Source organism: Zootoca vivipara, chromosome 16 (assembly GCF_965207765.1).
Source record: "Zootoca vivipara chromosome 16, rZooViv2.hap1.1, whole genome shotgun sequence".
Lineage (NCBI taxonomy): Eukaryota > Metazoa > Chordata > Lepidosauria > Squamata > Lacertidae > Zootoca > Zootoca vivipara.
In genome coordinates, this window is record NC_142599.1 from 38093295 (window position 1) to 38107008 (window position 13714).

General features: G+C 46.1%; 1 protein-coding gene across 2 annotated transcripts in view; it reads left to right on the plus strand.

The window, feature by feature from the left end:
* The window catches only part of ADAMTSL4 (ADAMTS like 4), a 68275-nt gene that overhangs the window by 20054 nt on the left and 34507 nt on the right, over positions 1-13714 (plus strand). Inside the window, exons 3-4 of one of the 2 annotated variants that reach the window (XM_060269916.2) lie at positions 1350-1526; positions 13388-13463. In XM_060269916.2, coding sequence (XP_060125899.2) covers positions 1495-1526; positions 13388-13463 — 108 coding nt within the window. In that variant the 5' untranslated portion in view covers positions 1350-1494. The remainder of the gene's footprint in view (positions 1-1349; positions 1527-13387; positions 13464-13714) is intronic. The other variant, XM_060269917.2, reaches the window with a different exon arrangement.

Below are 13714 nucleotides of genomic sequence, written 5' to 3' on the forward strand. Positions count from 1 at the left end.
TACAATTACAACAAATAAAGGCTTGACATATCTTGCTTTGCATGTCATGCATCTATCTCATATATTGGTTTCACCTTTTAAATTGCGTTACTGAAATAAATGCACTTTTCGACGATATCATATTCTAATTTTCTGAGTTCTACCTGTATAGAGTCCTTATGTAGGTTCTCTATCAGCAGCAGAAAATAACAGAGGCCAACCAGAGAAGATTGAGAAGCAAAGCAGCTAGTAAGCCTGATCTTTAATATTAAACTGTTGCAACAGGGTCTCCACGCCCCACACGCAGGAGGGAGGAGGAACCCAGAACAATGGTGTGCAAGCTCATATATAGACTTTTCAAATTGCCTCCCCTGTAGCTCAAGGCCACCCCCCAAAGCATCATACATACATCACAGAAGGAGGCGGTCTACAGCAGAAATACATCACAGGGGGCGGTCTACAGCAGAAAACCTGTCTGTCGGGATACCTGATAATGGTCACTGATTGCTTTACCTGGGCAGCCTGGCCATTCCTTTTGAGATGCTAAATACTTAACGGTAGTTCCTGAATCCAGGTCACAGGCCCACCCTATTTATACACAAATATGCCCTAAAGACAGGAATTGTGAGCAAAGAGACAATGGGGAGAATATTTGAAGTTGCTGGAAGAGTCAAAATGGCTTCAGGGTTGCTCTCCTGTACTATTTCAGACACGTGGTTATATACTTACGTATGGGTTTGCCTTGTAAATTTATGAACGTTTATTACCTTAGAATTCCTATAACAATTGCCTCATTCCGTATTCTGCTCTTTCTCTTTTGCAAGTCTTGCACATGGCATAATTCAGCTCAGAACATGAGTTGTGTATTTTTTCATTGCCTGGGGAGGGGTCGTCCCCGAACAGATCTGAGCTCTCGATTCTGCTTTTTTTCGTTTTGCAAAAAAAAAATATAATTAGCCTTTGAGGCACAGAGGCGAAACACGGTTGGCACGATTGATTGGAATCTGTTGCACATTTTTATGAGCCAATTTCCTTTTCTGGTTCTCGCCCCCCCCCCACAAAAAATGCACTAAGTGACTGATTTATGAGTCACCCAAAACAAGAGTTCAGCTTTCCCCCATCTTCCTTTCAGAAAGGGCAACCAGGGGTTACGAGTTCAGGCATCGTTCAGGGGGCTTTTACGAGCGAGGCGAGCCCACCCACCCCCAAAATTCTCCCTCCACCCCGCCAGCCAGCCTCCTTTTACAGGCTCACTTCCGTAAGTCAACATTTAAAAGAGGCAAAGAAAAAGGGGACCCATGCTTCCGTTGTTGACTTTTGAACGCTGACATTTTCCTTTTTAAAAAATAAAATAAAAATCGTTTCTTTAGGGAGCTGGAAAGGTCTTGAAACTGGGGGGTCTCCCCCCACCCCAGGGGAAGAGGGGCTTTGCGGCAGAGAGAGCAGCCTGCGCAGATGGTGAGGTTGCGAAAGGGGCCTGGTCTTCCCTAAACTGACGGCACAAATCAGAAGGCGATGGGGGCAGCAAGCCATGGCCAGATTGGCAGGTAAGTAAGGGGGCAGCCCCCATTTTTGGGGTTGGCCTTTGGGGGTGGCAGGGTGTCCGGATGGGCCGTAGGTAGGGAAAGACGCCTTCTCTGAATCCCCGAGAGCTGCTGCCAGCCAGTGCGGGCAGTATTGAGCTTCCTAAGTCAGCCCTGCATTTGGAACCATGAGGACTGGAATCTTGGCATTATTTTAAAACCAGTGGTAGAGCACCTATTTTGCATGCGAAAGATCCCAGGTTCGATCACTGGCAAATCCCGGCAAGGCTGGGAAGGACTCTTGGCCTGAAACCCCAAAGAACCGCTGCCAACAGAGAGAAATGGATGCCATGGTCTGATTCTGGGTTCTATATGACACGTGACACGTGAGATCTCTGCCCCATGACGCTTACAGTGCAGGAAAGGAGGCCAGGGAGAGAAGTGAGCAAAAGGCAAATGTGGCGTAGTCATTAGAGTGTTTGACTTAGAGCCTGCGAGCCCAGGGTTCGAGTCTCACGCTCAGCTACATTTTTAAATTTTATTTTAGCATTTTCCCAAATAAATAAAGGCTGGGTTTTTGGCTAGCTCCCTGTCTGTTGTAATTATTTTGGAAGGTTTTAAGTTGTTGTTCTGAATTGGTTGTTGTTGTTTTTTTTACTGGTAATTTCATGGTTCTGTTCTCTTCCTTTTGTAAACTGGTTTTTTTTAACAATCATAAAACAAATTTTATGAAATAGATAAATAAATACGTTCTATCCTGCCCTCCCCAAAGAGACGAGGGCATTCAACACAAGCGTGTTAAAACAATACAGTTTAAAAGTAAGCAAAAATGTGTTTAAAACTTTTTTAAAAATCCTTTAAAATATCTAAAGGCCATTTACCAACCACGTAAAAACATTTAAGAGCACCTAAAATCATTTAAAACCCACTGCAGACCCTCATAGTTGTCCATTATCAAGTAGCTTTCGTGATGCCTTCCTGGAACCACTTTCTCTCAACCTTGAGCCTACCTCGCAGGGTTGTTGTTCTGAAACAGGGAAGGAAGAGTATCTGCTCCTCCACCTTGAGCTCCTTGGAGGAAAAGGATGGCTATAAATGTAGCAATAAATAAAAATGAACAGAGGAAAGTTGGAAATGGAGGCGAAGGCTTAAGCCAGGGCGTGGATGACTGTGGCAGTTATACAGACTTAGCACTGAAAATTAGGGCTAAGCAACTGGGGTCTGTGCTGGAGATTTATCAGAAGAAGGGGAATCTGAAATAACAAAGTTCCCGCATGTGCACTTATTCAAACAATTTGCAAGTATGCGTTTAATCCCACATATGCATTTATTTAAATAAGAATGCTCTTATTTCAACATACTGTATGAGTTTATTTAAATTACCCCGCTTTCCAAAGGGTTTTCCAAACGTACAATAAACGGAGCCTGTTTTACGGCGAGTTCAACCAGAGGGCTGGACCCGATCTCTCAAACGATAGAAAACCGGACGTGAGTGTTTGGATTTCCGAACGATTTTCGGAAGCCGAACGTCCAGCGCAGCTTCCGATTGGCTGCAGGGTGCTCCTGCAGCCAATCGGAAACCACATCTAGGTTTTCAAACGGTTCCGGAAGTCGAACGGGCTCCCGGAACGCATTCTGTTCGAGAACCAAAGTACGACTTGTATTATTTATTTATTGAATTTATATACCGCCCTATACCTGCAGCTCTCAGGGCGGTTTACAGAATAAAGTCAAAATATAAAACTACAAAATCCGTAATCAAAATAAAAACAACAACCCGATAACGAAACTCCTCCCCCACAAAAAACCCCACATTTTAAAAGGGCATAGGATGTCAATCAATGGTCAGTAAGGCCATTTTTTTAGCGTGTTCAGTTTGGGGAGCCTGGATTTTTTTTTAAAAAAAAACGACTCTTACCTCTCTGGGCTTTTGTTTCTGCAGTCATGAGAACTAGAAACTTGTCCTGCTCCCCACATATTCCTGGTTTGTGGCATTTTTGTACTGAGGCAGTTGGAGGTGTGTGTGTGTGCGTGTGTGTGCGTGTGTGTGTTTAAAAGGCTTCTGGGCATAGATGTTGGCAGGGTCAGCAAGGAATCCATCTCTCGCCCCCAGAAGCAGAAAGCCATCCAGGTGTGCCCTGGTATTTATTGATTTCCTCTCTGTCTGGAGCGTTTCAGGTAACAACCTTCCCTGCGGGGCACAGATAGCAGACACAGTCCAGGTGTTGCACTGATCTGCTTCGACAACCCCCCCCCCCCCGCCTCCTGCGGCCCTAATTGCAAGGCAATGCACAAATTCCATTTTTTGCTGCAAACAAAATGGAGGCAGCGATGTTCGTTATTGATTCCTTTATTCAGCAGAATTTATATGCCACTTTGTAGCACAACCTCTAAGCCATTTGCAAGAAGTATTGAAATCATCCACCTGGAAAAAGTTTAAAACTTTTAAAGGTATTTAAAGTTAACAGTAAAAAACAAAACAAAATTAAACCCCTCAAATTCTATGTGTCTGGGGGCAGGCTTGCCTAAAGGACTGTGTTTTAAAAAAGGCGTCGAAAAAAAGAGTATAGAAAAGGCGTCAAGAGGCAGGGAGTTCCAAAGTTTAGACGCTACCACGCTCAAAGAGGTCAATTTCTTGCAAATGCAGAACAGATATTATGTAGTGCCGGTTGAGGGAGCATGTATCGAAAGGTGAGATCTGAGGGCCAGATAGAGACTGCTTGAGGGCCGCATTCGGGCCACGGACCTGAGTTTCCCTGGCTTTGGTCTAGGACGATGACCGGAGCTGGAAGGGGGGGGCACAGGTCTCACAGCCCCATGTGTGATCTCTTGGGGTCATGCAAAGGAAAGGAGGGGTGTCTATTTTCCCATCAGGATTTACGGGATTCCTTTTCACACATTTTGGGCAGAGAATCCCCACTGAAAGCTCACAGGGTACAACCGGAATACCAACTGGGGTTCCAGTCCTCCAGATCCCTCTCTGTTTGTAGGGTCCATGTGGGGAGCCAGGAATTGTTTAGCGTTTCCTTCCCCAAAGTGTCTCCATTCCAGATGGCGTAGCAAGAGCCTTTCCTTTCCCCGTCCCCCAAAAAGAAATAAATCCAAGAGGGGTTTTTCTTTGGGGTGGGGGTGGGCTTTTGCCAGGTAATCTCATTTGTATTAGGCTAATCGAAGACTTATAATACTCTGCTATACAGTCGTACCTTGGTTCTCGAATTTAATCCATTCCGGAAGTCCATTTGACTTCGAAAATGCAGCTTCCGATTGCCTGCAGGAGCTTCCTGTACTCAATTGGAAGCCGCGTCGGACATTCGGCTTCCAAAAAAAGTTCGCAAACCAGAACACTCACTTCTGGGTTTGCAGCGTTCTGGAGCCAAAACAGGACGAGTCATAAGGCATTAGAGAACCAAGGTACGACTGTACTTCACTGAAATGTTTAAATGTTTATTTGATTGCCCTTGAGTCTTCTTGCCACACAATACTTCTTGACTAACCAATAGATGCTCCAAACTGGGTTATCTTTGCAGAGCAGACAATGCTTGGCTGACACCATTGTTTCTGTGACATGAGCAGAGGGAACAGGCTGCTAAACCTGAAGTCACGTTAGTCGTCGTCTTCTTCTTTGGCAATCCCTCATAGCCGAGTAAGATTGTCTTCCATAAACACGGTTTTAAAAGTGAGTCTGTACGTGACTGTGGAGGCCAATTCTGGATCCACACATCCTTCCACAGTGGGGACATTGGTTTCCAGGCAGGAGTTGATCACGGTGTGGATTTGCCAAGTGTGCCTTCCTCTTAGCTTGTTTCTCCTTTTCACCTTGGGTTTGTGCTTCTTCAAAGTCCATGACACCTTTGGTAAAGGCTGTTCTCCAATTGGAGCACTCACAGGCCAGTGTTTCCCAGTTGTTGGTGTTTATACTACATTTTTAAAGATTTGCCTTCAGACAGTCTTTAAACCTCTTTTGTTGACCACCAGCATTGCGCTTTCCATTTTAAAGTTTGGGATAGAGTAGTTTCTTTGGAAGACGATCATCAGGCATCCGCACAACATGACCAGTCCAACAAAGTTGATGTTGAAGAACATGGTTGATTGGAAACACACTACTAACCCCAAATGGGATGTCTGAACTATTTCAGTGAACAGTTCCGTCCACCCCCACCCCCACCCCTGGTAAATAGGCTGAGGGTATATATCCTTTGTGTATTTGCAGGACCTCCACTGAAAGGTTTCTGGGAGCGAAAATCCCGGTGAACTCTGAAATGGGTTGGGTGGTTCAAAATGGCCGGCAGCGAACTTGTCTTGCAGGGAAGGGCTGGGAATCTAACCCTGAAGTTGGGTTTTGATTGGCGGACATCTCGGAAGCTTTTAGAACAGCTTGCCTGTGGCCCATCAGCTCTCGTTGGGCAGCCTTGACCAGGATTGCTGAGTCCCTCCTGGGAAAATGCTTCCTGCCGCCCTTTTCAACGGTTGGCCCTCGTGGCTGCCGGCCACGTCCCGCCCTGTCTGGGGAGCGTCATTTCCTGCCCTCCCGAGCCCTTGGCCTTGGAGCGATCAAACGCAGAGAGGCTGGGCTTTCCCCCTTCTCAAGAGACTTCTTGTTTGTGGAATTAACTTATCTCTCTTCCAAGCTCTAGGGGCTGTGTGGGACCTCTGCAATCATAATAATCATAGGGAGAGTTAACCTATCATAAAGAAGGAATTATTTTAGGAGCAGAAAGACGGAACGCTGAATTTTGAGACAGATCGCAATCTCAGTTCCAAGAAGGCCTGGCGGGGAATGAAAGCATCCCGCCACCCCACCCCACCCATGTGACAGAGGCCCGGGACCTTTTCCCGTACCCTCCCACCCAACGCAAGAACAAAGCCAAAATTCGGCACAAAAGAGCCGAACGTCTGCGCACCCGTTTTATTTTCACAAGTGCTCGTTCTCGGCTCCCCGGGGTGTTTGCTAGCCGAGTGCGATGTTTACGATGTTTGGTGACAGTTTTGCCACGTGGTCAACGAAGCCTGTTGAGAAAGCGGCTTTGAAAATTGTGCCACCCAGGTCGATGTTTCTGAAAAAAGGCCCTTTCCCCTCCCCAAAGCCGCAGGTTGCGCATGAGCCATGATGGCTGTGTCCCACCTCCCCTTTTGGAGGCAGTAAATGGATGAGAACAGTTGCTGGGGATCGCAAGGGAAGAGAGAATTGCTGTTGCACTCAGATCATGCTGAGTTTCCCTTTGAAGCATCTAGTTGACCCCCTAGGCCAGGGGTCGGCAGGGTTTATCTTGCCTGGACTGGATCAGTCCTGTGGAGATCCCTCCGTGGACTGGATCCCGCATGCGCTGGTGATTTTCGGCAACTGCTCGTGTGCAGACACACGATTTCCAGTGTCTGCGGAGACGCGGTTTCCAGTGCCATGGAAGCGAGTCACAGCGCTGTGCCAGTATCTCAGTTCGGGGGCAGCTCGTGGGCCGGTCAAACGACCTCCGCGGGCCACTTCTGGCCCGGCCCATGGGCCTTAGGTTGCTGGCCCCTGCCGTAGGAGGGCAGGATTGCTGGACTAGGTGGCCTAGCTACAGGGCTCTTCTGATGGAACCTCCAGGCCCAGAGGCAGTCTACCTCGATCCCTAGGTTCCTGGGGGCATTTGGCCGCTGTGAGAACAGGGCTCCTTTCGCCTCGATCCAGTACCCCGCCTATTCTAATGTTCTTAGGATCTCATATTTGTAGAAATGGGCTGAAGAACTTTCCTCCAAGATTTAGATTCTCCAACTTGGCCTTGATCGACTTTATTCAAGTACACTGCCTTTGAAACAGGGGGGCTCCATATATCAATAAACACATTGGAATACGAGAAGGGCCATTCAGCAGCTGGATCTGGCCAAAGGGGGGGGGCACTTCTATTACAGCAACCTCTTCTCCCTGCAGCCAGCCGGGTGCCCGAATTGTAAAGTCCAAAAGCAGGAGCTAAGCATAACAATGGTGCTCTGTGATTCCCCCAAATACTGCCTCTGACAGGAGAGGTAGAACTACTAGGCAGTTGTCCTTCCTGAATTGGTCGTATCCCCAGCTAATGCCACCATTCACCACAACTTTTGACCATGCATTCTCTAAATTAAGTTTCCACTGCTCGACATTTAATCCCCACAGCAACCCTGTGAGGTAGGTCAGGCTGAGAGAGGCACTGACTGGCAGCCTCCAAAGGTCACCCCCCTCAGTGAGCTCCCATTGAGCCGAGTGGGAAGATTTGAATCCATGTCTCCTGGGTCCAGCACTCTAATCACTACACCACCACTGCCTCTCGCAGAAGAGAACTAGTTTTGAGTGGCACGTTAAAAAACACCTGAAAGTCTGGAAGAATAAGAAATCAAGATGACAAACTTTTTGTTATGGAATGGAAATAGTTTATTGAATATTTACAGATAAATTGTAAACAGATAAAAACATTGGCAGGATGATTGCAATAACCTGCAGTTCCATAAGAGTATATATTTAAAGAAGATGAATAAATGAGCAAATTAAGTTAATTAGGAGATGCAGAAGATACTAAAAATAAATTTAAGGAACCGCAGAAAGGGGGAAGGAAGTCAAGTTTTGAAATATGAAAAAGATTGTAAAATCAGTGAAATGTATAATACATTTATAAATGTATAAAATATATAAATGTATCTGAAGAAGTGTGCATGCACACGAAAGCTCATACCTATGACAAACTTAGTTGGTCTCTAAGGTCCTACTGGAAGGAATTTTTTTTTGTTGTTGTTTCGACTACGCCAGACCAACACGGCTACCTACCTTTTTGTATAAACCTGAAAAGCATAAATAATTTTTTTAACAACTCCCCCCCCCCAAAAAAACCCCCAAAAGTCCGAACAGCATTGAAAGCTGCTGAACAGGAAAACATATTTAGTGTTAGCCGCTCTCTGCAAGGTGCATGTTGACGGATTAATGCGATGTGCATTGAGTACAGAACCATGTGTGCTGCGCATTAGAGAAGAAAGTGTTGTTTTATTGCCCTGTTGGAAGAAACTCCGAGGGCCGTCTCATCATCACGGGCTCAGTCCTGAGCCAGGACAACCTCTGCAAACATCCCGACCAAATTCCTGTCCAACTTTGTTTTCTCCCTTGCAAAAAGCAAAAAATAATAAGCCCCCAGGGAAGGAGATTCCACAGCCTCCTCCCTAGGTGAGTCACCTTCGCTTGCTTTTGTGGCACCTGATTCCTGCTTGCGTAGGTTGATCTCTGGTTTTTTGGGGAAAGGCTTTTTCTTGGGGGGTTGTTTTGCCCCAATGTGTTTGGTGACAATGCTGGCTATCCACTGGGCCTCTGAGCCAGCTTGTGATTCATCCTTGGCCTGCCACGAGAATCTCTTGGCGGTCACACAGGGTAATAAAATTCTGCACGCTTGTTCCCCTTGCTTCCTTTTGTGCAGGATGGGCGATTTTTCAGGAGATGATGGGGAAGGTGAGAACCGCCCCCCCCCCCCTTAGTAAGTGACTCACTTCAGCAAAAGGACAGGGCGGCCTGTTGACCTCTGGATAGAAAAGGACTGGAGCCAGAAAGTTTGTGATGGGAGGGCAGGTGCCCCTAAGGGGGTTAGCTCTCGTAAAATTTCTTTGGGTAAGAAATTTTGGTTTAAATCTGCACTTAAAAGCAAACCTGCCTAATTTGCGATTTCCAAAACGGTATGTGAACCGAAGCACAGCCCATCTGCATTTCTCTTAATTTTGCAGTGCAGTTTTTCCAGGCAAGTAATGGTTTCGAAATATGCACATCACTAGGGTGAAATGTGGAAATAATGCAGGGGGGGGACGCATTGAATTGGGCGTCGTCGCTTTGCAAAAATGTGTCCGTGTGGCGAAATCACGTTCTGACGTGGGTTTTAGTGAAAATACGAAACGAAAGTGCATCGTATAAGGGGAAATGGCTTTGCAAAAATGTGTCCATTGGGCAAAATTGCGTCAGAAATGTGCGCGTTATGAGAAATTCACACTAAAGTCATCAATTTCATAGAAATCATAGAATCATAGAGTTGAAAGAGACCACAAGCGCCATCCAGTCCAACCCCCTACCATGCAGTCAAACATTCTTGACATATGCCTGTCAAGCCTCTGCTTAAAGACCTCCAAAGAAGGAGACTCCACCACACTCCTTGGTAGCAAATTCCACTGCCAAACTGCTCTTACTGTCAGGAAGTTCTTCCTAATGTTTAGGTGGAATCTTCTTTCTTGTAGTTTGAATCCATTACTCCGTGTCCGCTTCTCTGGAGCAGCAGAAAACAACCTTTCTCCCTCCTCTATATGACATCCTTTTATATATTTGAACATGGCTATCATATCACCCCTTAACCTTCTCTTCTCCAGGCTAAACATACCCAGCTCCCTAAGCCGTTCCTTATAAGGCATTGTTTCCAGGCCTTTGACCATTTTGGTTGCCCTCTTCTGGACACGTTCCAGCTCGTCAGTATCCTTCTTGAACTGTGGTGCCCAGAACTGGAAACAGTACTCCAGGTGAGGTCTGACCAGAGCAGAATACAGTGGTACTATTACTTCCCTTGATCTAGACCAGGCATCCCCAAACTGTGGCCCTCCAGATGTTTTGGCCTACAACTCCCATGATCCCTAGCTAACAGGACCAGTGGTCAGGGAAGATGGGAATTGGAGTCCAAAACATCTGGAGGGCCGAAGTTTGGGGATGCCTGATCTAAATGCTATACTCCTATTGATGCAGCCCAGAATTGCATTGGCTTTTTAAGCTGCTGCATCACACTGTTGACTCATGTCAAGTTTGTGGTCTACCAAGACTCCTAGATCCTTTTCACATGTACAGTGGTACCTCGGTTTATGAACACAATTGGTTCCGGAAGTCTGTTCATAAACTGAAGCGTTCATAAACTGAAGCGAACTTTCCCATTGAAAGTAATGGAAAGTGGATTAATCCGTTCCAGACGGTCCGCGGAGTAACCGTTCATAAACTGAAGCGAACTTTTCCATTGAAAGTAATGGAAAGTGGATTAATCCGTTCCAGACGGGTCCGCAAAGTACTTAAACTGAAGCGTTCATAAACTGAAACATGGGTGTAATTGGTTCCGGAAGTCTGTTCATAAACTGAAGCGTTCATAAACTGAAGCGAACTTTCCCATTAAAAGTAATGGAAAGTGAATTAATCCGTTCCAGATAGGTCCGCGGCGTTCATAAACCGAAAATTCATAAACCGAGGTGTTCATAAACCGAGGTTCCACTGTACTGCTCTCAAGCCATGTGTCACCCATCCTGTATTTGTGCCTTTCATTATTATTTTTTGCCCAAGTGTAGTACTTTACATTTCTCCTTGATAAAATTCATTTTGTTTGCTTTGGCCCAGTTGTCTAATCCAGTGGTTCCCAACAGGTGGTCCGTGGACCCCCAGGGGTCCGCGAGCTATACCAGAGGGGTCCGCAAGATGCTATTAGAATAAAAAATATATTAAATATATTTCGTATGATAACAGATTTTTTGTTTTGGCCGCTTCCTGCATGAGCAGAGTCTAGCGCAAAACTAGAATTAGATAGAGGCAGTAGTTCTGCTGTATGCCGTTAGGTGGCGCTTTAAAAACACTACTGTTTTGCAAAGAGGCAGCACGCGCATTCTACGAACGCTCACCTCCCCAAGATGCTTTGCGCGCGTCGGCTTCATTTGTGCGCTACTGCGCGGGTACCCTGTCTTCTCCATTCCCCTCCCTCCTCCCTGGCGCGCGTTGCCTCTTTGCAAAACAGTAGTGTTTGTAAACAAAGCGTTGTTTTTCGCGGAAGCTACAATTCGCGTAGTTAAAAATAGACCGTTGGTTAAAAAGTGGTTCGTTAAAACAACAAAGGCCTACAGATGAAGAGGAAGAACTGTAAAAACGTATAAATATAAAATATAAAAAAACTCTTAATTTGGCTCTCACTTTTTAATTTTAGGCTTAGGAATTAATGGGGGTCCTTGTCACAATAGCGGCTCAATGAGGGGTCCTCGAGAAAATTTTGTTGGGAACCCCTGGTCTAATCTGTTAAGGTCATTCTGAAGTGTGATCCTGTCCTCTGGGGTATTAGCCACCCCTCCCTATTTGGTGTCATCTGCAAACTTGATCAGGATGCCCTCAAGCCCATCATCCAAGTCATTGATAAAGATGTTGAATAAGACTGGGCCCAAGACAGAACCCTGTAGAGTTGGACGGAACCAAAGGGGTCATTCTAGCCCAGCCCTGTAAAATGTTGGTGAGTTTTTGTGACGAGTTAAAAACAAAATTACAAAGTGGTATGGAGAACTGACCTTGAAATGAGAGACGGAGAGAAATTTGCAGCTGTCCCCCATGTCTAACACACACACAAACCTTTTCAGTCTGCCAGGAGGGTTTACTTAAGATCAACCGATCTACTACAGTATACCTGAGCCATGGAACGTGCCCAAATTAATGTCATGTATGTTTGTTTGTTTTAATCTGCTGGTTGTTCCCAGCATTGAGTTCGACAAATATTTTTTATCAATAGGCAGGGAGTTCCAAAGTTCCACCCTAAGAGATCAATTCCGTACCAATGCAGAATGGAGGGAGGAGGGAGCTGGCCTAGTAGGGACAAAGTGGTGGAAAGGGCCCCGGTGCTCTCTGAGCAAGGAAGCGCCCATAATTTCGCCCGCCAGATGTTTCCCCCACCTGCTGCCTCTGGCTCTGATGTGCTGGTGCCGTGGCAGCCAGAGACTGACTCGATCTCAGTGCCTGGTGACATAACCGTTGTACGGTTGATGAGGATCCCCTAGGAAGGGGATGCGAGCAAGAGACTCAGAGGCCAGCAAAGCTCTCGCTGCTTGGAATCTGCCTTGACGCAGCAGGGGGAAGCGCTGAAGTCAGTGGTCCCTGTGTGAGATCTTCCTCACAGCCAGCTTTCGAAAGGGAGTTTTCTTATGTACGATTAAATCATAGGGACGGAAGATGCTGAGCTGGTTTTAAGGCGCATTTCTTTCTCCACCTACCCCAGCTGTCCGGATGGTCTCGTGATAGCCAATGCGGTGCCCTCCTGAGAGCGTTGGACTCCAGTGCCGGGCAGGCAGCGGCGCTCAGTGGTTAGGGACGAGGCGAGCTGTCACCAAGCGAGACCTGTAGGGCCACTTCTGATTTATTGAAAACATTTTACCCCACTTTTTAACCTTGTTTTGTAGAAAACAATCCCAGGTTGACTTCCAAAGATCAGTGGTAAGAACATCCCTAAACCGGGGTGTCCCGAAAAACCTCCTCTGGGTGCAAATAGGCATCTTTGGATCTGAATTGGGTGTGTATTTGTCTCTAATGCTAGTTCTTCACAGAGAAAAACCATGGATGTTAATAAACATGACTACTAACTATGTTAATATGTTCTCCCTTGATGGTAGGAGGCAGAACTGCTTCTCAAAGCACAGAGAACCGTACTCTTAAACAAACCACAGCTTTTGCAAGAGGAATCTGATTTTTAAAAAATATTATTATTACAGTGGTACCTTGGTTTACGAACTTAATCCGTTCCGGAAGTCCGTTCTTAAACCAAAGCGTTCTTAAACCAAGGAGTGTGAGGGACTCAATTTACAAATGGAACACACTCAACAGGAAGTGGAATATGCTCTGCTTCCAAGGCAAAGTTCACAAACCAAAACACATACTTCCCGGTTTGCAGCGTTCTTAATCCAAGTTGTTCATAAACTAAGCTGTTCTTAAACCAAGGTACCACTGTATTATTAATTAGATTCAGCAGGCTGCAGTCAACCTTCCTGTTCAGTGAAAGGGTCCTTATTGACTATCAAGCGATGGGGCATTAAAAGCAGAGATATTCCCATCATGCTTTGCTCAGGAACTTTCCTGGAGAGCCTGCAAGCAGCTCCGCTACCGGTGGAATCACCGCCTTGTTTTCCTTTTCCAGGTTTCCCTTGGCTTCCATCTCTTTGACTCTCTCCGCAATGATGTTGACGGCCAGCCTCTGCCAAGCCACCGAGAAGGTGAGTCAGTCTGCAACAATGGGCTTACTCATGAGCAAAGATCTTTTGCAAAGATTTACTACCTTTGCTTGGAGAAATCGATTCCCCAAGTGAAGGCAGTTAATAATAATAGGGAACCGGAGATTGACAGCAGGAGAACTCAGAAAAGTGAGGACTAGCAGCTTGGAGTTTGGTAAGAATCTGCCTGCATTCTGATTGCATTGAGGACATCAGAGGAGCTCAGTTGGATCAGGCCAAGGGCCCATCTAGTC